The 25,739-nt window shown below is 36.1% G+C and overlaps 1 protein-coding gene across 1 annotated transcript; it reads right to left on the bottom strand.

Annotated features, from left to right (window-relative positions):
• Positions 1-1,239: 1,239 nt before the first annotated feature.
• Positions 1,240-25,254, bottom strand: CPA3 (carboxypeptidase A3). Its single transcript, XM_077765855.1, has 11 exons — positions 25,159-25,254; positions 24,985-25,060; positions 21,919-22,043; positions 12,708-12,810; positions 12,483-12,584; positions 11,307-11,408; positions 9,671-9,781; positions 8,479-8,569; positions 7,283-7,485; positions 5,388-5,472; positions 1,240-1,782 (listed from the first exon to the last, which is right to left on the bottom strand). The coding sequence occupies exons 1-11, from the start codon at positions 25,224-25,226 to the stop codon at positions 1,595-1,597; spliced, it is 1,254 nt and encodes a 417-aa protein (XP_077621981.1). The 5' UTR covers positions 25,227-25,254; the 3' UTR covers positions 1,240-1,594.
• Between the last annotated feature and the right edge of the window lie 485 nt (positions 25,255-25,739).

Genomic DNA, 25,739 nt, shown 5'->3' with positions numbered 1-25,739 from the left:
TATTTAGATGTAGATGTATTTTTTTATAAGAGGCAATGTATTCTCATAATCACAGTTTTGCCTTTTATTTTCTTGACTCTGTCACCTTTAACCCCTCTGCCTGTAAATCAATTTTGTTAGTATATATTGGTTTCCTCTAGACAGTTTTGGAAACTTTTACCTACCTCATAACTATCAGAAATAGCATCACCTTATAGATTTAATGGCATTCTTTCTTTTATGGACCCCTAAAGGATTAATCAGGATGTCCCAGATTATTTGTTTATCTGGTTTCTCAAGATCTTTGAGGATCTTCAATTTTGAGAGTGTTATGAGAAGGGAGTTTATAGGAAGTCAAGGAACTCTGTACTTGTCTTTCAGACTCTGGTCAGGCATCTGTATTCTGTATTTCTAGAACGTAGACACTACTGTTGTCAAATGATAAGGCATTGAAGAATCATAGTTAAGGAAAAGACTTTGTAACTCTATCTTAAACAATAGGAACTATAGATAGTATAAAAATAATAAATTACTCTAATTGTCCTTGGTCAACATGACTTTCTCTCTTATACTTGTACTACATTTCCAGGAATTTTTTCCATCCATTGTTAAGAGGCAGGGCTCACAGCTAATCAGACTGTCTTGGCTGTGTCAGTTACTACCAAGAGATGTTTTGGCAGGTAGTTTCCTCAGATTATGGCCCGTTAAACTATTTTGAAATTTAAAAATAATTTTTAGTTGTTTATTTATTTTGATGGAGAGAGAGCACAGTTGGGGGAGGGGCAGAGAGAAGGAGAGACACTCTGCACCATCAATACAGAGTGCGATGTGGGGCTCAAAGTCCGAACTGCCAGATCACGACCTGAGCAGAAATCAAGATTTGGACACTTAACTGACTGCACCACCCAGGCACCCCTAAACTATTTTGAATTTAATGTACATTATGTTGATGAGAACTGGATTGTTTGTTTGAAGCTCTGAGATTCATCTCAGTATGAACCACTTTATTTCCTACTAGGACATCCTTTTGCTATTGTGAAGATATAAACAATGTCTACTTCTATTAAAAAGAAATATATATGCAGGCAAAATATGTTTTTGAATTGAAGATATTATTTCTTATTAACAGACTGCATGAGACATATTAATGCTTGATTATTAGTGCTTATAGAGGAATATAGAGAGTATAGTTTATCAAAACACAGATGCATTTTGGAATACAATTTAATTTTATTATATTAATACGTGAAATGATGAAGCCATATGGAAAGTCTGATTCTGGAGAAACTGAAGGTTCTCATTTCTGTGTATCATGTTTCACAGATGTACATATATCCCACTGTAGATCATGTTTCAAAATACTCAATACTTTTCGGTGGTTTCAAACTTTATTTGGAGCAAAGAAAGGTTGTTGAAAGCTTTCACTTAAAGGTATTTGTTAAGGTGCTATTGAGAGCAAATAAAAACAAAAAGAAATAACATAGAACTTAAGTGAGCAAGAGACGGACCTATTCAGGTAATGTGGAAGCTATATCTAGGGATAATTGAAGATTCACTTTCTGGCAAAAGGCATAAAGAAGGATTATTTGGCTTATTCCAAACTGAGGCCAATTCTTCAGGAAGTATGCTTGAGGATATACTTGGCAATAAATTTAACAGCTAGCAAGGTCTCTTTACAGGTAGACTTTATCTGAGATTCTGGAAGGAGAAAACCAAATTTGCCTTTATCTCGGAGCTCAAAGGCAAATGTGTGTTTGATGCCCAGGTTGTAAGCCCAGTCTAAAGAAGAACCTGATGTTGGGTCTGTAAAACATAAGCAATAAATATTTAATTAGAAACAAATGCTAATGTTTTTCTTGAAATAGAAATTCACTGGTGTAAAATTAGCAATAAAAAATAATTATGTGTACAGTTAATTGCAGTAAGGAATGAGAGTACTGGTCTATATAGTATGGAGTGTAGAGTAAAACATAATTGTGGTTTTGGGATCTACCACACATTTTAAATATGTGCTGCATTCTCAAAATTACATTTTGCTTGGGTCAGTACTCTAAATAAATTGAGCTTCTTTGTGGGGCACACAGTGTTGCAGATGGAGGTGAACTAAGCAAGTGCAAGCAGCTGTGGAAACCAAATGAGGAGGGGGTCACTGGTCACTGAAAACCCAACCAAAAAAAAAGTCATACATCCAAGCTAGGCAAAATTAGGTTCTTCCTAATATTTCAGGTCCCTTTCTATTCATTTGCTTGGGTGAACTATTTTATAGATAGAAGACCAAGAATGCTTAAATAAATTATTTTAAGTATGCATTTAATCCCCTAATCCAACTTCAGTGTAAATTTTTGTGAGATTTACTCAGAATGTTATTATTTGAAAAATGACACATGTAGAAGTTATATACATATAAGGTTTATAAAGTGCATATATATACTATAAATGCATTTATATAAGTGCATATTATATATATAGTATAAATGCATTTGTGTATATTTTCCTTTTATTATAGAAAAACTACTTTTTTGTATATAAAATCAATTATGTTCCAGGACAAGTGATGAGTGTAACTGATACTAATGTTTTAGGTTCAAAGAATGAAAACTCGAAGTTGTGATAAAGAAAGAAGAAATATTTTGGTAGAAATAGACAGAGTTGACTCAAATTATTAAACAAATATTATTAAACCTTTAATATGCACAGTGTACTATACTTGGTACTGTGGAGGGTGGGTGTGTTCAGGTTACATAGATATAGATATTAGTGTCTTTGGGAACTTATGGTTTAGGCGAGAGAAGTCAAAGATGCAAATCAACAGAGACAGGGAAGAATATGTAAATTCCCTAAGGAAGGTACAATATCTTATGAAGATTAAAAAAAATCTGGTGTATGTCGGGTGAGGAGGATGACCTTTTATGGTCAGTGCCTCCTAAATACCACCTTTATAATGGAGAGCCTTGAAGAAAGGCTAGTATTTTTCCAGATGGGAATGGAAGAAAAGCATTCTGGCCCGTGAGCTATGAAGATGGAAAAGCATGGAGGCCTTTTTTATGACCAGACAGATGTCTCTGGACTGGAACAAATGGAGCAGTGAGAGTTTGTGGGCAAAGCTCAGAAAACCTGATAAACCAGGACAAGGTGTTTTGTTTGGGAGGCAGTAATAGTTATTTTAGTGCCACACTTAGGACAGTTAATCTGGACTGGAAAATGTAGAAACCAGTTAGGAGGCATTGTGAAATGAAAGCCTGAAGTTGTGTAGGGTCACCACACTGAGAACAGCATTGAGGGCTGTATGTCACCAATATTGGAATGGAAGAGTCACAAAATCTGATAAAAATGATTGAGATTCCAGTCTGGGTGGCTGAAAACAACCCACACATTATTAATAGAAAGAGGAACTCAGGATAGTGATGTGGAAAAGAAAGAATACATACATCAGAAGATGTACATTTTTTTTTTTTTTTTTAGAGGCAATCAGCAGAGACCAAGTAGAGAGGAGGAGGAGGGAAACCATTAGAGTTCATTGGTAAGGATGGCAAGGGATGGCAAGAAGAAAGGATATCAATAGGGTCTAGCTTTGTAGGGAGTTTGTGGAGCATGTGAGCTAATTGTAGTGGCTTTAGTGATTAAGAAGGCTGCCATTATTAGCTAGAGTTAGGTTTAAGTTCATTAGAAAAAGGCATATAAAAATCAGAGTTTGGTAGCAATGGAGATAGGGTAAGTAGGAATTGTGTCTTGTATGGTGATTTAGAGTGTGCTAGGCATTTTAATAAATGTAGCCAATTTCTAGATATACTAGCTCTCCATTTGCAGTTAAGTAAACTGCTGTGATTTAAAAGGGTTAAAGAGTATGGCTATTCTGCTTTGGCAAATTTTTGTGAAATTTCTCATTAAGGTTAATAGTGGTTATTGAGAATATATAGAATTTGTGATTTTTTTATATTTATGTGATGTTATTAAGTTTAATGTTCTTTTATGAAACCACTTTTTGTATCTTTAAAACCTTAAATTTGCAAACAAAAACTATATAAGGCATGAAATAAATGCAACACTGAAAGCTTTTCACTTGTAAGAATGTATTTTTCTAAAACTTAATCTGTTGAATGTACTACGTAACCTTTTATTTATGTACACCTATACTTACTAAAATATGTGTATATATTTGTGAATATAACAACCACTTGCTAAATATCAGGCACCCTATAAGTGTTTTATGCATGTTAACTCATTTCATAAATTCCTATCACAACATTAGGATTTAAGTACCATTTGCTGTTTCATAGAAGAGGAAACTTAGGCAAGGAGAGATTGAACAATTTTCTCAAAGACACTAGCTAGTACATGGTTGAGTAAGGAATCAAAACCAAGCTGCATGTCTTCAGAGTTTTTGCTATTAACCGTTGTGTAACAGTACCACCTACTATATGTCAATCTGTAGTTTTCCCAATTGAAAGTCGTCTTTGAGTTCTACAAGATATTTTTGTTGTTGTTGACAACATTTTCCTAATATATTGATATTAAAAAAATTCTACTCCTTTAAAGGCACATTAGGTACAAGGAACTTACTGTAGTACAGTCAAAACAAGTCAAAATAAACCTGAACCAAACTAGGAATCTGGTTTCAGTCCACAGGAGTCTACATAACATAATGCTGGTGGCTTAACATGTGTCTTCTGAAAAAAAGGATTATTGACATGCATAAACATAATGATCTGCACTTTTATATCAATACTAGGTGAAAGTTCTATTTGAAGCAAGAGCTAAGCTAGGGATATGTGGGCATAAGCTGAAATTGAGGAAGTGGTACTTAGACACTAAAACAAAAGCAACAGAAGTAGAACCTTTACATCCTCTTTCATAATCCACCATATAGATTTCAGTTTAACAAAATAGGGGACTAGTGAGAGAGACAATAAACTGATTTTACATGATCAAAGTGACTGAAACTTTTGGCCAGCCCATTTTCCCACCAGGTGCTAGGGAAGACTGTGCTTGCATAGGGAAAAGGCCAAAAAAAGAGTCCAATTACACACATACACACACACACACAAACTGCCACAGAAAACTGTTAAGTTTGTCCTACTTTTCATCAGTTCCAGTGAGGATAAGTGTTGTTGGTTGAGAACAGGAAGGTGGATGAATTAAATTGTAAATGCATCTTGATATAACAACTTCCATTGACCTTATAACCTTGTAAAATTTCAGCATAATTTGTTTCTAGAAAAATCTTATCCCCCCAAAAGGGAAAAATGTGTCCCCCTAGATTTACATATAATTCATAGTCACCTGTTAAAACTGTGATTTAAATTAGAAATTCTAAATGTTCTAATCCTAATTTACAAATTCTAAAATTTTCTTTAATATTTATAAAAAAGGGGGGGAAAATGGCACAGTAAATCATAGGAAAGACTTACAGATAGTTGATGCTATTGGACCATAGATGTAGCGGGTTTCATACCGAGTTGATAGAACATCAGTGCCGATCTTTGCAACTTTGGCCTGGAGAAACAGGGAAGTTAGTGTTGGAATGATAGGAAACTATGTAAATGCTATTAACTTATTGAGGTTTTAAAAAAGTAAATTTCACTGGTGATTTGGCAGTTGAAGATCAAAAAAAATCAATGGTTAGGTGATACATTTATTTTTGGTAAGCTATATTGTCATTGTGAACATGATGTGAAGACAAATGTGAAATGAGTTATAAACAGTCATGTCGTATCTCATTTTGTGTTTCTACCTTGCCTTTTCTCTCTCCTTCCTCTCTCCCTTGTTTCTTCCCTTCTTCCCCCCCACCCCCTGCTCCTTGCTTTCTGATTTTTGCCCTTTCTTCTAAAAATAATATTCTTTCTATTTCCTCTCAGATATTTTTTGGCTTTAGGTATTTGTCTTTTTCAAAGTCACTTTCTCCTGTGTTCCTGTTTCCTTTGTCTTTATGGGCTTCACATTGTAGTAGGACTTTTTCCTCTTTAAAATAGTTGTTAAATTAGTTTCTCTTCCAGAGTGAATGCATTTCACGACCTTTAACACACATTAGTGTTTTGTGCTATGAGAATGATTATTGGAATGAATTTTAATGGAATACAGTCACTAACATATTTGTACCCTAAATGAAGATGTACTTTTAGTCTGTACATGTAATGTATATAACCAAAAGATAGTTTTTTCCCTTGATCATTTTAGTTGCTGTGTAAGAACTCTTTACTCAAAGTGGTTTGTTGTGTGTATTTGTATTTTTAATCCATAATACCATTTTTAAAAGGCAGATTGAAATTGCATTGCCATATCTTTTCATGGACTAATCAAACTCATGGGTTCAGATTCTCAACTATATTGGTTAAATAAATGACTATGGACCACATATTGCTTGTATATTTTCTTTGTTGTATATATACAGATGGTCTTAATGACGAGTTTAAATCTTTGCTTCAACTGAAATTAAATGCTGTAGTGCTGAATACAATCAACTGAAGTCAAAATGACAATTGTGACTTTTTTCAGAAAATATACTTTTAAAATATGAGGCAATATTGGAACCATAGCTTTTACCAAATGTGTTATATTTATCAGCCCCCATGGGATCTGGGACACTGAGCTTTATCTGCTTTATTTCCTTTCTTTTACAGCAATTAATATCCCTTTTTATGGATTTTTGTCTTTTCATACTGCCAGTTCTTGTGGTGCATTGGAACCCATATGTAGAGTTTTTGTTTATTTTAAAGCTGACATGATCAAATCAGTTTTGATGCAGAGGAAAAGGATGCATAGTGGATTTTTGTTCTTGAAAGACAGTGCATTCTCAGTAAGGAGGCTTCATAAACATTCGTAACGTTCTTTCTTTGGATAGTAAAAGAATTAATATTATTTCCAAGTTGATCAGGAGGATAAAATACAAGGGATCTTCTTAAATACAGCATCTCAGGGGCAAGAATAGCAGATATCTTTGCTGTTCTGTTAGACTTTTGCTGTGTGTGGTTTTACAGTATGGCCCATGGTGAATGCTTATATAACATACATACATTACATAACAATCTATGTAATCATGGAATTCTCCTCTGGCTGACCTATACATTTTTTCCTACTGGCTTTATCTTAGAATCACATTGAAAGATTTTATCTGTATCTTTTTCTCACATGAAAAATTAATCTATAGATTATGATTTTAACTCCAAGTAAACTTTATTAGTTCTTTCCTTTGGTATGAAAGTGTTTAGTTCTTTCAACATAATGCAGTTGTTCATAAAGAACAGTTGTTTGTGAAAGTCAACGGTGGTGTCTGTCAGTGCATAAACCATAGGTTTTTTCTACATACCAGGTCCTCATGGTTAGGTGGTAGTTTTGATGTATATCCATAGGGAAACAATAGCATCTGGGAGTAGGAATGGAAGGTGATATAGGCCTTGATTGATTTCAGGTGGCTTCGAATGAAGTCAGTGACAGCTTTGGTCTCTTTCTCGGACTCTGGTTCTGGGCCCCGATAAACCTCCGCACATGGGTTGTTGGTGTTTGGAAAAGCTGCAGTGGACACGGAGGGTGAGATCGCAGTATGCTCCCCATCAGTAAAGCTCCTGTCTCTTCTGATGTGGACTTGAAAATGTTTTAAACATTTTCAGTTCCCAGGTTTACAGGGCTGCCTCAATCTCTCTGGTGCCATATCATTGCAGAGCAACTTTGTACATACAATTCAGAGTGTGACAGACCCAGCCCACTGGAATATTCTTAGTCTTGTTTATTTTGCCTGTTTCCCAGGGTCACAGGAATCATCCATCAGAGGTAGCCCAGGGCTGGAGCCAGATAGACCCCAGCTCCAGTTCAACCCCAGTCAAATTTGGTGGGGACTGGCATGAATGACAGTTTTTGACCCTGAGTTTCTTCATCCTAGTTCAGCAGGCAGCTCTCACTTAGAGATAGCTGCTATTATAATTTTTATGGTAGAATAGAATTAAGAGCTGAGGTGGTATTTCAACAAAATTAGTTAAAGAAAAAAATTTAGGAAGTGGGGTAGTGGTGATTTTCCCTTGATTGTATTGATGAAGTCGTATTTGTACAGCAACTGTAGTGTCATCTGATGTAGCAGGCTTCTCGTTATCACTGCATTTCTGTTAAGCCTTTTCACTTTCTTTCCCCGCAGTTTCTTTTCACTAAACATCTGAAGAGCTATCTGTATGTTGGTTTTAACCACTGGTAAATTTCTCAGCTTTTATCAGACCAGGAAGAGGAAGGACCTCAGACCTCTCTTCAGATTATCTGAATTTTTCTGTGTCTGGATTGTGTCTGATTTTTAGCAAGCTAGATATATTAAGAGATGGTTTGATAACCCCACCCACCAGTTTCTCCCGTGTGGTAAAACATTCTTATATTTTTAAGGTAGGGATGATTATCTTTTCTTTTTTAGATTAGCGCTCAGGATATACATAATTTTTGCTGAAATAAACAAGTTGTTTAACTGATTTTGGTGTCTGAACACTCTTAAAAGCTATTTTCCTGGAGATCAGGTATACTACTCACAGTTCCACGAGGCGTTAAAGTTCCTGTTGAGGTCAGTGCCTATGCAGTTGGAGTTTTGGTTCTTGGAACGATTTTTTCTCCACATGCGGTTCTGCAGGATTGAATGATGGAAGTGTTTACACCAGATCAGTTTGCATTTTTCAGTTTGATCATTTCAGATCCTCTCTGCAGGTGTCTGCAGTTTTATTTGAAATATATCTAGTTAACTTGAGGCTCTTTATTATGAAGAAAATAAATTGTTTTCTTATAACTCATAATATTTTCAGCAACATTGTTTTTTTTAAATTAATATTCTAAGTCCTTGATAGGATAATTTAGTTAGCTTTAGAAACTGTTGATTAATTCTCGGTACTAGAAAATTACCAACAATGTTCTGAAATTACCTATGATTTAAATTGTAACTTCATTACATTCTTCACCATTTATAGATTTCAGGTATAAGACAGGTCACATTGTGACTGTTGGAGCATAATTTTCAGAATAACTGGATGTGATAGTATCTGTCTGAAAGTTTAGTATTAATCGTTTTTAACAGCAGTGAGTCAATAAAGGATCCTGATTGTGTCACTCTATTTTTTGATACAGTTATTTCACATAAAATTCTGTTACAGATAGATTGGAATACAGTGCCTTTTGCTTTGAGGTCAGTGTTCGTAATATCTTTTTTTTTTTTAAGTTTTATTTATTTATTTTGAGAGAGAGAAAGAGAGCATGTGAGCGGTAGTAGGGAAGGGGCAGGGAGAGAGGGAGAGAGAGTATCCCAAGTAGGCCCTGTGCTGACAGCTTGATGTGGGTCTTGATCTCACGAAGATCATGACCTGAGCCAAAATCAAGAGTCAGACGCTTAACTGACTAAGCCACCCAGGTGCCCCACTGTATTCATAATGTCTTTAAATGACTTTTATTTTTAGGTAGAATGTGCTTTTGCCATATCATATACATTTCCTTTGTAATGATTGCTTTATTTCATTTTCCTCCCTAGCTTCAGCAGCAAAAATTTCGTATTATTTCAGGGATTCCTGCTGCAACTAGGAAATCATGCTTGCCTTACTCTGAAATTGAAATTCTTAAAAATACATTTTTCTGAATTAGAATTAACTGGCTACCCAACTTAATGCATAGCAATCAATGTGCATTCAAGTCAGTAAATACTGTATTGTCCAGCTGCAAACAAGAGACCACAGAACGTTACCTGTGTCCATGACCAAATATATCCATCAACATTGAATACAGGAAGAACATAAAAATTCATTCGGTCCAGGAGTTTGGTCATAATTTTGTTTTTTCCATAAGTTTTGCCTGCCTGTAGAAGTAGGAAAAAATTAAACTGTTGGTGTAAAGTTTAACACCATGTGGAAAGCTGTGGTTATAATTGTAATAACTACCATTCCTTAAGTCATTTGCCCAAGGTCACATAATTTCAAACATATTTCCCCTAAATAGCATAAAAATAAGTGACCCATATAAGAGTCACTTATTCAGACTAGTGAAATTAATTGAACTGAACATTCTTTAAAGGATCATTCTGTCAAGATTGTAGTATTCCACGTATACATGTTTTGTAGGAAGAATGGAGGCCAAGTGAAAAATTAGCAGACGTATTGTTTTATTTATTAAAAAAATTTTTTTTAATGTTTTATTTATTTCTGAGAGAGAGAGAGGCAGTGTGAGCAGGGGAGGGTCAGAGAGAGAGGAGACACAGAATCTGAAGCAGGCTCCAGGCTCTGAGCTCTCAGCACAGAACCCGACGTGGGGCTCAAACCCACAAATCGTGAGATCATGACCTGAGCCAAAGTTGGACGCTTAACCGCCTGAGCCACCCAGGTGCCCCAGCAGTACATATTGTTTTAAATAGATTCTTTCCTTTACATGTTTAGGTAAATATAGATTGAGTTTGTAAACATAGGAATCTGTAAATATTGGAGAGAATTCATAAATTACAAATAGGATTAAAGAAAAATATTCCATTAATAAAAGGCTCAAGCATTTAGATTGACCAGTCAACTCCTTTTCTCTTATCAGATTGAAATTTATCTAATTATCTCTACTTTCTATTGTTACCCAAAATCTCTCTCATTCTTGGAAAATCTCTCCCAGGTACATCTGTTCCAGAGCCAAGAGATTTTTTGTAGCCCTATCACATGTATTCCTTTATAGCTCTTGGCCCTCAGCTAGAAGAGCTAAAACAAGTGTAGAGATAAATCAGTTCTACTGGCAGATTCATTCCTAGTGAAAGTATCCATGCCCAGAAAGAAATTATCATTCATATTACATCAGCATGTTGTATGCAAAAGCTGGCAGAAAAGAGAAAGTTATAAGATGGTAGGAGTCAGAATAGTCAGAGCTAGAATGAGAGGAACAACAACTTATAAGCTGAATTTACCTTTAAAAAAAGTTATATTTCAGTTGGAAAGGAAATTAAGTATGAAAATTCCAAGTGCATGATCGGCCAATTAATTATCTAAACAGGAACAAGAGGTCTATGCTTTGAGCTTACTGAAGAAAGGCCAAGATTATAGATTGTAATATGAAGATAGTTTTAGATAGTCCATACCCCACTATAGGAGAAATCATATCATGCCAAAAAAAAAAAAATTCTTTTACTTTTAACTGTCAGCTGGAATTCAAGAATTTTGAAGGAGGGTGTCAATTTTATGAAAACCCCAACGATGAGTAAAATCCAGAGCATTTATTTCCTGACAGCACCAAATGTGGGCTCGTCTAGTTAAGTGGAACTGCATTCATTTGGAAAGGGGTGTTGCCACTCTGTGTAGTGCTGGAGATTTGACAATCAAAGGAGAATTGTATGAGCGTTCCGATTCACTTACCTGATAGACAAACCACTGGCAGAATGCTGGGGAGATCCATTCTCGTGCATGAATGCCACAATCCATAAAAATAGCCTTTCTCCTTTCATCCCTTCTCCCAATCTATTTAAAATTAAACTTGAGATATTATTTTGCATGAACTCACACATTGATCTCTTGTTGTCCAATAACTCATTCCTATGCTCAAAGCAATTCTTTCCCCTGCCTTCTGTTGAATAACTATATGCACATACTGTTTTCAAGGAAGACTATGGCACATACCTTTAAGTGTCTATACATAATTCATACCTGATTACATAGTATATCTTTTTTAAAAAAATTTCCTAGTGTCAGAGTTGCTTTTACAGTTTTGAAAGAATCACAGTATGTATTGTTTTTCTTATTTTATTGTTAACGTCCTTTGGTCTGAGAAATAAATTATACATTATTTTGTTTTGGCCATTTCCTTTTGTTTTTCTGGCTTCATAAATGGGATGTTTAGCCTGGGGTGGAAAAGATTTTGTTGCTGTGTTTGCAGTCGGGAAGAGGAATGGTGGCTGGATATTTGAAGGGCTGTCATTTTGAAGGGAATGTAGATTTGTTTTGGATAATTGGAGAGAATGAATGGATGGGAATTCAGGGCAAGGAAGGGCTTCTCATTTATTAAGGGGATGCTTCAGGGAGCAGTGTCTCTGGATGATTTGCAAACATCGAGCAGCAGCTGAATGGCAAGTGTCAGCTCCGTTATGGAAGGGAGTTCTCTATTAACATAGGATTGAAATGCCTCACTTTCTGTTCTGGGATCCTATGATTCTGTGATATTTAACTTCTCTTAACTTAAACACTTAACTTAAACACACTCTGACTTAAACACTTAGTCATCAGTTTCACTGAATTTTAGTGGATGGAGCACTGTTTTATACACCAGGCACATCGTAAACTCTTATAATAAAGACATGGGATAAGATATTTGTCTGATTTTGTCCATTGTGTCTCACAAGTGGTTTACTCAGGGACTTTCTTGGTTTCACCTAAAACCATCTGTCACTTCTGTGTTTGAACGAACATTTAGAGCTTATATGTTCTTCAAAAAATAAGACTTTATTATATCAAAATTCACTAGCTATGTCAAAGTAACTTTTAAATTAGTGTTTTTTCAGCAATAATAAGAATCAGTAGTTCTTGAATTATTTTTACCTTGAGAACATATAGTGGATTATCTTCAACAGTGGTTCCAATTTTAATGCGAGAGACCATTTCAGGATGTTTATGCACCATTTTTTCAGTCCAAGCAGCTATCTTAAGAGCAAGAACAATTTTGAGGAATTAGAATTATTAAAAAAAAATGAAATGAAAACAAATATTGAGGGTTACAGGTTTTTTTTTTTTTTATCCTTGAAGTACAGGCACTTTATACTATACCTTGTCCCAGTTATTGTATTTTGCATAGCTGTGCCTGCCTGGGATATCTTCTTTAACATCAAACTGTTTCTCAATCTCTTCTTGTAGATCATGGATCAAGATTCTGTTTGACAGGGTAATGATAAAATACACATTTACCAGAGGAAAAAACCCCACAGTTATCTTTCATTTACAGAAAGTTTCCCTTCCTTCTTCTCTATCTTAGATCAAGTTTGCCCTGTTTCTTCATTATTCTCTAACCATCTCTTTTGGAAATGTCATTTGCGTGGCTTCCTATCTTCCCATTTATCTGTAGCTGTGCTGTTCAGTGTGGTAGTCTAGGGACACGTGGCTTTAGAGCACTTGAAAATGGGGCTTGTCCAAAAAAGAGATTGCTGCTATGTAAAATATACACTAGATTATGAAGACTTTGTATAAAAATTATGTAAAATACCTCACTAATGAGTTTTATATTCATTACATGTTGAATATAAATACAGTAATAATATTGGGTTAAATAAAATGTATTGCTGAATAAATTTTGCCTGTTGCTTTTAATTTTTTTCATGTGGCTACTGGAATCTTTAAAATTGCACATGTGACTTACATTATACTACTGTTGGTCAGCCTTGATCTGTAATTGTTCTCTAACTTTCTTCAGACACACACACACACATTCACTTACACACAATACAGGCAACAGTGGATATTCTTATGTACAAATTTACTGACCATTCCTTATCACTTCACACTTGGAGAGCTGGGAGAAACTTGAATAACAATAATAGTAAGCACTTACTAGCACTTACCATGTGCCAGTCATTGCTCTAACCATCCTGTACACGTTAACTCATTTTATTGTCACATGAAATTATTATCCTCATTTTACAGATGAGAAGACTGAGGCACAAAGTGGTTAACTTGTCCATAGCTATAGAGCTGGAAAATGGTTAGGCTGATTTGGAAGGGGTGAAATAAGATGCCGAAATAATAGTTAGGGGGCTAATATCAGGGACCCAAAAGTCTTATACCTCTACCTCTTCTCTGTTTTCATCTTATTCCTGAGTTATTTCATCTCATCATCTCATTGAATTCCATGGCTCTAATGGTGACCTAATGGTTGCTCACATTTCTATTTCCAGTTCTGGACTCTCCCCTGAACCTACACTGCTCTAGCTCTTCCCCTGCTTCTCCTGGGGCTTATGAATCCAGTTGCCTACATGCATGACATTTTCACTTGTTTATCCATTTGTTTCATATGTTCCAGGTCCTGCTTTACAGACATTATTTTATTTTTATCTTGATAATATTATTACCATTTTACAGATGGTGACATATTTGCTCAGAAAGCTTAAATACCAATAATTTGTGTATGTTGGGGTTGGGAGTTGGAATGCAACCATGTCTGACTTTGATTTGTACTTTAAAAATGCCATTGTCATCTCATATATACACAAATATTTTTGTATATTTTGTCTGTTTTGAGATTTTCTGTTGTGTTCCAGTGATTTGTTTTCCTTCTCTTGTGTAAGAGCCAAACCATATTTAATTCTAGTTTTAATATTGAATTTTAATATTTAATGTAGTATCTCCTTATTCTTGTTTCTAAATTTTTGAGTAATTTTGCCTGTTCTTAATAAATGTTTTTTCAGGATCATTTTAGAAATTATTAGAATTATTAGAAAAATATAGACTTTTCAGTAGAATTATATTAAATTGTGAATAAATTTGAGAGAATCTTATTAATAATGAACCACAACATAGCTGTCTTTTTTATTTTTCAGTAAAATTTTGTATATTTTATTTATATATTTTTATTAGTCTTGTGAGTGGTTTTTCCTCACTAAACATTTGAACTGATTATTATTCATATATTAAAAAAACGTATTGCTTTGGTTATACTTATCTATTAGCTACCTTATTAGTTACAAAACTCTTTTTACTTCTAAGGATTTTTTATCAATGTCTTTATGGGCTTGTTAAGGGTTTTAGGGTAGTTATTTATTCTGCAAAAAATTATACTTTCTACTTTTGTCCAGTAACTGTTTTTTCCCATCTTTATTGCAATGGCTAAACTCTTTGAACAATGGAAAATAATGGTGGTAAAAGAGGGCATTCTATTTTTTATTCTGGTTTTAACAAGAGAACCTGTCTTTCACCACTATATATAATGTTGATTGCCATTTGAGATTAATATGTCAGTATCTATTGATATGGCCAAATTATTGTCCACTGATATATAGTTGCATTGAATTTTTACTAGATTCTTTAGTGTGTTAAATATATTACAGCCATAAGAAATTAAAAAACACCCTCAAAAAAAGCTTCATTCATCTTATTTAAAAATTTTTTAGGCTTCTTTATTTATTTTGAGGAAAAGAGAGAGAGAGAGTGAGAGAGAGAGAGAAAGCAGAGAGAAGGAGAATCGTAAGCAGGCTCCACCCTGTCAGTGCAGAGCCTAATGCTGGGCTCAGAAACCAGGAGATCATGGCCTGAGCTGAAATCAGGAGTCAGATGTTCAACTGACTGAGCCCACCTGTGTGTCCCCATCTTATTTTAGATGTAATTATTAAAAAGCTTATTTAATCTAGAAAGTATACATTGACTGGTAGGAAGCAAGCATACTATCAGTTGGTGTTAGCTAACAGCAAAAATAAGGAAAATTAACTACATACACAGAAGGATTTAACAAACACAGAAGTCAGTGGTCCTTTGGCATAAATCTAAAGACCCACTATATTTTAGTAATGTAAATCGCCCTTATAGATATCATTCTTTCACAGCACAGCATGAAAATTTATGTTGGTAATAATAATTCCTCAACCATATTAAACTATAGCATTCTCTATATTTTACAGGGCATAGATCAATGGCTTATAATAGAAATATTTCAGTGAAATATTTAAAATCAAGGATGTTTTGAAGTTGTACTTGAAGTTTCCTCATGTGGATTATCATATTTACTATTGACTTACTATTTAAAAAGGCATTACTGCTGTTGGTGAAATGCATGTGTATTGTCTCTCTGTTAGCAGTAAGTCCTAAATAGAAAGGTACTTTCTGTTTTTTAATATTCATTCTAGTCGTTTAGGAGAGTATCATGCACCTTTTACCTCCATAAATCCTATCACGTAGGGAAGTAGTGACCTGGTGGGAAGAGGATCTGTGGTCCTTCTTGGGTTCCCACCTCATTTTGGCTTATACTTTATGTGATATTGGGGGTGGTTAACTATCTCTCTGAGCCTCAGTTTACTCACTTTTACAATGGAACCAAACATCAGCTAGGATTGTGGTGAGAATGAAATGAATTGAAATGTAAGAAGTGATTGGCCAGCCATAGGTTCCCAGTGTAGTTGAGTCAGAAAATTGACAATCACTTCACAGACTTAACAGGTCTTTAACCAGGCATTGCTGGCATGTAGTTGTTACTTCCATTTCTTATGATAATGAATTGTGACACTGTAGCACCAACTCTACTTGTCGGTTTCTTCTTGCTGATTGACTGGCTGATCTGAGTTTGGAGACAGAAGATAAATGCGGTATACTTCTAATTAGGGTTTATTTAGCACATGACACCAAAAAGTACTACTCATGAATATTGATTCCCATTAACATTACTGACAAACACATTATTATGCACATTATATCTAATTCACTGTATGCTTGGCTTTTTGACTTATGATGAATCTGGGATTTCTTAGAAGAAAAATGGTGACAACAGATTTGGAATCAGGTGTGGCATGTTGCACTAAAACTCACGAAGCCTGAGAGAACCATTGGAAAGGTGGTCAGTGTAGACATAATGAATTCCTTTAATTAATTGTTTTAAGTTCTAAAGAGGATATGAGGCTTTTGTTCTACCTGCACTTATAGAAGTAGAAGAACCAGGCAAAAGAGAAATTTTATGGTCCCAGAGGTTGATTCGCATCATAAGGCAGTATTAATTAGTCACAGGGAGCTCGTATCTAAGAATATTTTTAGACTTACACATATCAATTTAGCCTTTGTGATAACAACAGCAAAAGAAAATCGGGCAAGCTAAAATACGACCTTTCCACAAAGCAGCTGCAGGAGGACATGAGAATGGTGCCAGATTGTTCCTGATAGGGACTAGAAATTAAGCCTGAGGCTGGAAATTAAGAGCCAAGGCCAGATGTTATTTTCATGAGCCCTTCCACTAACCAGCAGCCAGGCTTAAGCAGATGAAACCAAATTACTTTCTCCCAAATACTATTTTAGTGTTGCAAGATTTGCTTAATGTGTTAAAGAAATTCCTAAATGTAGATGAAAGGGTAAATATCACTGAGGATTTAATGACATAAAAGGCTAATGTTTATTGAACCTGTATTACGTTCCATACATTCAGCTCAGCCTAGTATTTACATTCTATTGTTTAATCTTCAAATCATCACTATTAATTTGGTACCATTTTCACTCCCAAAGGCTAGATAGGAGTTTACAAATTTGACATAACTGTTAAAATGCAGAAGTTGGCATTTTAACCTAGAGGTGTGTGACTTCACTATTATTGATCCATTATACAACAGTGCCTCCAGGCACAAGGAGTGAAATTCCCTGGATGTTGCCCTCAGATCTGTGGTCTTCTTAGTCTACTGAGTATTGTGCAGCATTCGCCCAGTTGATCAGCTCTCCTGGGAGGCTGTGTCCCGAGGTCAGGAAGTAGGTACGAAGTTCAGAGAAGAGGCAAGATGAATCCTATTTGGACAGTTTCAAGACTCCCTCCATCTGTTAGTTTCAAAGAGTAACAGAGAAATGGAGAATGGTAGGTCAATGTATGTGACTGCCATAGGCTCTGGGGTGTGTGTGTGTGTGTGTGTGTGTGTGTGTGTGTGTGTGTGTACGTGTACAAGCAGTGGAGAAGCATGTTCCAGGGAGGCAGGGTCATTGTTTTGTGCCTTATAAACCGGTCTGGTTTGCCTTCATTCTCCCCTGCCAATATTCCAGCAGGTTAGAAATTTTTGAGTCATGCTATTCAAAAAGCATGATTTCATGTTTCCACAAGATCCTGTTTGTTCCCAGTAACTCCCTGAGTTACCATGTATCCAACTTTGCATTTACTGACATGGATTTCTCAACATTTGAGGCACAAATGGATAATAAACTTTAAGGCACTAACTTATTCACTAGGAGGGAAAGGGAGCATCTGGTGATAGCCTCTAGTTATCCCTTGTTGTAGAGTGTGCATATGTGCATGTGTGTGTGCGTGACCTCGTGTAAACACATGTATAAGTGGTCTTTCTCTCTCTTGCATTAGTAGAAGTAAAGGAACCAGGCAAACAGTAATTTTATGGCCCCAGTCAGTCTTCATGAACCCTCTATGAAACACCATTTTAAAAATGAAGAAAATGTGGTTAAGAGAAGTTAAATAAATCATCAATGTTTAAGTACCTAATGTGTGGTTTAAATGGGAATGGAGCCAAACAGCATCACAGAGAATCCAAATTCTTATTTAACACACTCTTCTGCTTTCTATGATGACCAACATCTCTTTGCCATTTGTATCAGGTATCATTTTACCTGCTATGCTCTTGGGCAAGTAATATATAAAGACATAGAACAGAAGGAAGAATGAGTGGGACAAGACATTAGAAGGATTTATTTGAGGGGCATCTGGGTGGCTCAGTCAGTTAAGCGTCTGACTTTGGCTCAGGTCATGATCTCATGGTTTGTGGGTTCGAGCCCCACATCAGGCTCTGTGCTGACAGCTAACTCAGAGCCTGGAGCCTGCTTCGGATTCTGTGTCTCCGTCTCTCTCTGACCTTCCCCTGCTTACTCACGCTCACTTTCTCTCTCAGGAAAAACAACAACAACAACAAAACATTAAAAAAGAGAATGGTTTATTTGATTGAATACTTACTTGATAGGACTGTGTATATACTTGGAATATGAGTTTGTGTCTGACTAAACTATTAAGTAATTGGACATTAATCTGAAGTGTTGATGAGTCAATTTGGTATAGATTAGTCAGTTTGTTGTGGATTTCTTTCACATTTCCTATAAATCTCATGTACATCTTAGTAAGATTTCACTTAATTATATCATTTGAGTTTTACTATATATTTTTTACTATATATATTTTATGTTTTAAATATATATATTTTACTATATATATATATACTATATATATTTGTGTTACATCCTATATATTGATAGTTTTCTGAATTATCTTTCATTAACAATTCTTTTCTAATTTTAACTTTCAATCAAAGAACAGGTAATCTAAAATGTATCTGAAATACCAATATCTAAAAGGTAAAATAAGTAGTAAAAACACTAGGGTTTTTAACTGCTGAATCTAATAAATATGGTGTCTGCTCCTTTAGACTCAGTCCAATAGGTGTGCTTTTCTTTAGACATTTATTCACCAGTCCGTTCAGACTGGTTGGTATGTATGGGTTGTTTGTTTTTTGGACTTGTTTTTTTTATGATTTTGTAAAAGTATAAAAGTGAAGCAAACATGCTACTTTAAAATCAAATCTGTCTTAATAATTTAATTTTCTAAAAAAAATCACACAGATACTTTAAATAGTGGTTTATATGCACTGTCTATTGAAGGGTGTCTAAGTAAATCATTGTGTCAAACCAGCCTCTTAATGTGGTTTTATTCAGACTGATGCCTGGGTCCACCAGATGTTTCTGTTCTTAGAACACTCTTCTGTTACTGACTGACACCAAGTAACACATATAATTAATATGCAAACAAAATTATCTATATAATTAGTACTTGGAGACAAGATTTAAATAGTCCTTGTCTCCACAGATCACTTTACATATTTATATTTCTGAGGAAGGTAACTATCTAATTATGTGGCTTTCCCACAACTGTGGCTAATTTGGACCAATTTCTAGAAATCATGTCCTAATTAGATAAAACTAATTTTTATTGGTAGTTTAACACTTTGGTACTTGATGTAGATAACAAGGATGTATTTTGGCATAAGACAAAGTGAAAAACACAGTGTATTTATGAGGATCTGGATTTAGATGTCTGTTTGAGTCAGAATTGTTTCAGGCTAGGAGAAACCTAGGGGTCCAAAGAGGAGAGAGAGGTGCCACCTGCCTAGGTATCCTCTGTCACAGTGATTTATTCCACTGTCCACACTTAGGTTAGGCAGCTAGCGTTTTGTCTATATTACTAGCATATTAAGGAAAACATAATGCTTTATTTTCCTTCTGCTCTTCAAATCATATTAAACAAAATTGACCAGCTGAAATTTATTTTAGCTTGAGCTGGATACTTAGTAAGAATTAGTTGATCACAGGAGTTTGGGGCAGGTCTATACTAGTGAAGTAAAATAAAGAGTATAATAATTGAGGCACACATTAAAGAAGACTGGCTGTGAAGTGAATCAAGAGACACGGTCACCATCGGGTATATAGGGTGGAGGGGTGATTTCTTTTAGATGAAAGAATGAAGACCATCTGAACCTTAGCATAAGCAGAGAGTCTATAATATGCTACAAATTTCTGAGATCTTCAAGGTAAATTTAAAAGTGTCTATTTCTAATTTTAATGATGCAATGTATAAGAACATAGAAAAGTGCATATGATATATTTTAAAGGGTTAAATGCTTATCTAAGTTAATTTTGAATATGTGATCCTCAGTTATTCTACATTTGTTTCACAACTTCTTGAAACAACAGCAAAAACAAAGACAATAATTAACGACAATCACAAATAATAGCCTGCTTTTTAATCCATTAAGCCATGAAAAAGAATTTTTTTTACTTGTCTTATATTTGTCTTTCCTTAATTTCAATAGCATTTATATTTATTAAGGGTATTTTAGCAATATAAACACAATCAGTCATGATAAGCAGCAGTAAATCCTGCTCTGCAAGGTTTCAGCTAGAATAAGAAGGCTTTTTTAGTTATTGCTCTATGTTGGGTAGCAGAGGCATGAAATAGCAATTCAAAAAGAAAGAGCTAGTGCTTAGCACTGTTTTGAGTGGTGAAGGTCTCAGTAAAGGGAATTGCCGGGGAGAGCCTGGGTTGGTCAGTTGTTTAAGTGTCCAACTCTTGATTTCAGCTCAGGTCCTGATCTCACTTTTCTTGAGATTGAGCCCCATGTTGGGTCCTGTGCTGACAGCATGAAACTTACTTGGGATTCTCTCTCTCTGGCTCTCTCTGCGCCTCCTTCACTCACCCTCTGCCTCTGTCTCTCTCAAAATAAATAAAATAATTTTTTTTTAAAAGGGAATTGCTGAGATGACAGGAGCTGGTGGAATGAAAACAAGACCCCTCACTACATGAAACACATTTTGTTTTTCATGTTATGTGTGAGTCTGTGATATTCCTCTCTGGGCTCCCTTGTTCACTGCCCCAGGGCCTAGACTGTGGATGGCCCATGGCTGATGCTCAGTGAGTTCTAATTTTCCCATATTTCTCTATGGGACCACAATGACTCATTTCTGCATCGTTGGTCATTTGAGAATTCGCTCCTGTTGGATTTAAGTCTTACTCTATTGCATTGCTTTGCTCTCTCTGAGGAAGAATTTATTTCACAAAGAATTATTTATTATATATTCTATATTCCCATATCTGTCTCAAAGATGAGCACAATTATCTGGGTCTCCTTTTATTTAACAGAAGAATTCAAATCCTCAAGAATGAGGTGCTTGGGATGCCTGGGTGGCTCAGTTGGTTAAGTGTCTGACTTCAGCTCAAGTCATGATCTCATGGTTTGTGGGTTCGAGCCCTGTGTCGGGCTCTGTGCTGACAGCTAGCTCAGAGCCTGGAGCCTGTTTCAGATTCTGTATCTCCCTCTCTCTCTGACCCTCCCGTGCTCACGCTGTCTCTCTCTCTCAGAAATAAATAAAACAGTAAAAAATTTTTTTAAAAAAAGAAAAGAGTGAGGTGCTTGCCATAGTGCCAGAGCTCTGCATTGATTACCTGTCAGAGGTGATCAGTGTGGCTAAACCATCCATGCCTACACAAGTGCATGATGTCCTTACTAGGAGAGGGCTTTGGAGATGGCAGACATAGGCAATTGCCCTTCTTTCAGATTAGAACAAAAAAGACGGAAGTTGAGTGGCCATTTGATCTCATCCCCTCTTTAATTAGGCCTCAACAGTCTGGAAGTAACTATAAATTTTATCTCATAGAGCTTTCATTTTTTTTGGCCCAATTAAAAAGTGATACTTCCCTCTCAATTTCAAGATTCCTCAAACTTTGAACATCTAACACATTTGAATATTTCATAAGACTTACTCATAGTGCATTTTATTTTGATCCAAGGAAGACTGGATGGACTGGGATTCCTTTTCACTAACTCGGAAATCTATTGTCATATTAGGAGCTACGTGATGGATGGCATCTGGATACCAGAAGTCAAGCTGCGGAGATGAGTTCAATGTTAGTCACAGTTCCTTGTTCACTCAACATGTATTTCTTAAGAAATAATTATGTGTCATACACTACAAAACGAACCTGGGGTTCAATGTGGCTATGGTATTGACTTTTCTCTTAAGCTTATGAGAGTTTGCAAATATACTGTTGAATATTAGGGAGTGGGAAAGAAACCATTTGTATTGATCACTTTTTCAGGACATAGATAATATCTAAAATGCAAAAGAAAAAAAAAAAACCCAAAAAAACCCCCCCAAAACCCAAAAGAACCAGGAGCTTTTGGTTAATGTTTGCTTCTACCATCTTGGGGTTGATTGGAATTGTTTCACAATTGATTTAGCCATAGAATCTGATGCTAATTGGGAATATAGATTAAAAATATGGCTCTCCCATCCTGCCCTTGACTCAGGCCTCAAAATCAGTTGCCCCTGTAAATAAACTCTGAAATTCCTGGAAGGTTTGTGTCCAACAGAAGGCATAATCTAGCAGCAAGTCCTTGGGAAATACTATAACTCCTTTGGTTTCACAGGTGCCTGAGTGGCCCAGTGGGTTAAGCCTCTTGATTTTGGCTCAGGTTATGATCTGTGCTGACAGCATAGAGCCTGTTTGGGATTCTTTCTCTCCCTCTTTCTGCCCCTTCCCCATTCATGTTCAATCAAAATAAATAAATAAAACTTAAAGAAAAAAACTCCTTGGGTTTTAAATCTCTTCCCTGAAAATAGGGTTAAGAGGACTCCACTGGGAGTGTTGTAAAGACTGTGAAATGGGAACGAGGTCTGGGACATGCATGTGTTTAACAACTGTTGATCCTCTTCTCTTTCTCTTCCTTTAGCTGAGAATTTCAGAAATTCAGTGCATGGGCCCAAAAGGATGGCATTTGGATTAAAATAAATTTTAGAAGATTTCAGTTCTTGTTGTTCTTAAAAACCATACTCAAGGAGTGCCTGGATGGCTCAGTTAGTTAAGCATCAGGCTCTTGATTTCAGCTCAAGTCAGTATCTCACAGTTTGTGGGTTTGAGCCCCACATTGGTCTCTGCATTGATGGCATGGAGCCTGCTCAGGATTCTCTCTCTCCCCCTCACTTTCTGCCCCTCCCCCACTTGCTCTCATGCTGTCTCCAAAATAAATAAAAAAACACAAACAACAACTCAATTGTGAAAACAAATGAAGTAAAATTCCCCAACTTGAGAAATGTGAAGGAAAGGTACATTTTCCACCCACCATTCCAAGCTTGTAAACACCTCTAAGTCCATCTGGCTATTTTGTAGTTGAATCCTACTCTACCCCTAGGCCAGTGAGTTATGTGCTGATATGAGGCTGCTATGAACCAACCAATATTTATTGGTTTATGTTGATCAGATTCCTACAGTATAAATAGGACATATGAGGGATAAAGTATAATTTAAATGCATTTTTGGTGTTTATGGAGCTTGACGAGTGAGAAACAAAGTGGTGGAACAGGAGACTGTAGAGACTAGCAGTTTGGTAGATCATGAAGGACTTCAAATGCCACATCAATACCAATAAATTCTTTAACCATGCTTATTATGGCCAGGCGCCCTTCTGCACATTAATCATCAGCTTACTTAGTCTTTATAACAACCTTAGGAAGTAGGCATGCTTATTATCCTCACATAGTAGAGGAGGAAACTGAGATCCAGAGGTTAAGTAACTTACCTAAGGCCACAGAACTAGTGTAGAGCTAGTATTTGAAACTCTGAAGGCCGTGCTCTTTCCACACTAAGTTATAGCTCACTAAATTGCTTTAGATGGAGGAGTATAATCATCAAGTTTTAGAGGAATCAGGTTGTAGTGCAAACTCGGCTTTGTGGGAGACAGGACTAGAACCTGAACACTGTATAAGAGGCTATTAAAATTGTCCTGGTAAATGTAGGGCAGACATGAATTTGGCAGAGGCAAGGGAATGAAGAGAAAAGTATGGATATGAAAAACATTTGGTGATTAGAAGAGCAGAACTTTTGATTGGTTTGATGTGGTGATGAGGGTATGTGTGACTAGAATAAATCTGATTTAAGTCTGCTGTGTTGTTTAGGTCATTTAATTAACTGTCTTTGAACGTCATTTGTTTTATTTGAAGTGGATATATGCCACTGTCACTGAAAATCTGTTGGAGAATTTGAAGTGACGTATATAAGGTGACTGGCACTGTGTGCCATATCTATGGGAGCAGCTGAGTAAATGATAAAATGATTATGTTAGCTCATTGGATTTTATTTTATTTTAAATGTTTATTTATTTGTTTTGAGAGAGAGAGAGAGCACAAGCTGGGAAGGGGCAGAGGGAGAATCTTAAGCAGGCTCCATGCCTAGTGCAGAGCCCAACATGGGGCTCAATCCCACAACTGTGAGACCATGACATGAGCTGAAATCAGGAGTTGGATGCTAAACCAACTGAACCACCCTGACGGCCCTAGCTTTTTGGATTTTAAAATACTGATTGAACTTTAGGAGTTTCCTTTTAAAATGGACCTACTCTTGGGAAGGGTCACATCTTGATATTACCAACTATTATTTTGATGTTATCAGTTAACCAGCACCTTGATTGTCCAGTATCATAATTTTAAGAGAAACTATACCACTGGTGGAGATCAGGGTGGGAAAGAGGAGTGAGGGAAAAGAGGCCCTCATAAAGGTCTCAGAGTTACCTGACTCCTTATTTTACAATTTTACCTAGAAAAAGCTGTTCTTTGCACAGCTTTTGGGAGGGAAAACAGGACTGGTAATTTGGGGAAAAAATAAACAAAACAAATGAAGTAGTGGCGATTGGCTGAATTATCTAAGTAGCTCCTGACACTTCCCCCCATCTTTTTGTCTTGGGAAGCTCCACATGCATTAAAAATTAAATAGAAAAGAGGCAGCTTTTAGAGAACAGAAAGGAAAGATAAAATAACCCTATAAATGCTTTACCTGGTTGGTTTTGGCCAACTCCTTTATGATGTTTGCTTGTTTTTCATCCTGGGGCTTCACGCGGAGCACTTTCTCCCTTTAAGAATGTAAAAAGATGAAACACGTGAACTGTAAAGAAGCATTCCTTAATCCTTTTCCGGTACTGGGCCTGGACCACAGGGTGGGGTGAGTTACCTGTCAAAGCGGACAGGGGCAATTGCAAGGGTGGTAGCGATCAGACCCACAGGCAGGATGAACCGCATGGCTCTTCTATGCCTCTTCCAGGACCCTCTGACAAGTTTTATGCCTCAGCTCTTATCTGGACAAGAGGCTGATTTCCTCTGAGGGTTCTGGTAGATCAAACGTCTTTCCCCCTGTGTTTGCTAGTTGGAGAGGGAGGGGTAGGAAGGCAACACTAACACTAAATGCCAATATTGTGGCAGATGCAATGTCACGCTACTCATCTACCTTTTACAATTGGGAATACCCATTTTACAGATGGCAGGTAAATTGTTTTTTAGGAAATAACTTGTCCGGTGTAGCAGAGCTAGTATGTTCACAGAGTTGAGATTTGAACCCGGTTCTTTGTTCTAAAATATTGTTTTTCCATACTCTTGAATTGAATGATGGAAGAAATCCATTTAAGTTTGCACTTGGGACCTGACATGAATTTGAGTATCTGGCTACGGAACCCTGGTGGGTGGTCCTTAGTAACATGAAACATGTTTTTTTTTCTTTCATAGTTTATTGTCAAGTTGGATTCCATGTAATACCCA

The sequence above is a fragment of the Crocuta crocuta genome, unplaced genomic scaffold, assembly GCF_008692635.1.
Source record: "Crocuta crocuta isolate KB4526 unplaced genomic scaffold, BGI_CrCroc_1.0 scaffold54, whole genome shotgun sequence".
Taxonomy (NCBI): Eukaryota; Metazoa; Chordata; class Mammalia; order Carnivora; family Hyaenidae; genus Crocuta; species Crocuta crocuta.
This window is presented reverse-complemented; position numbering and strand designations above follow the sequence as displayed.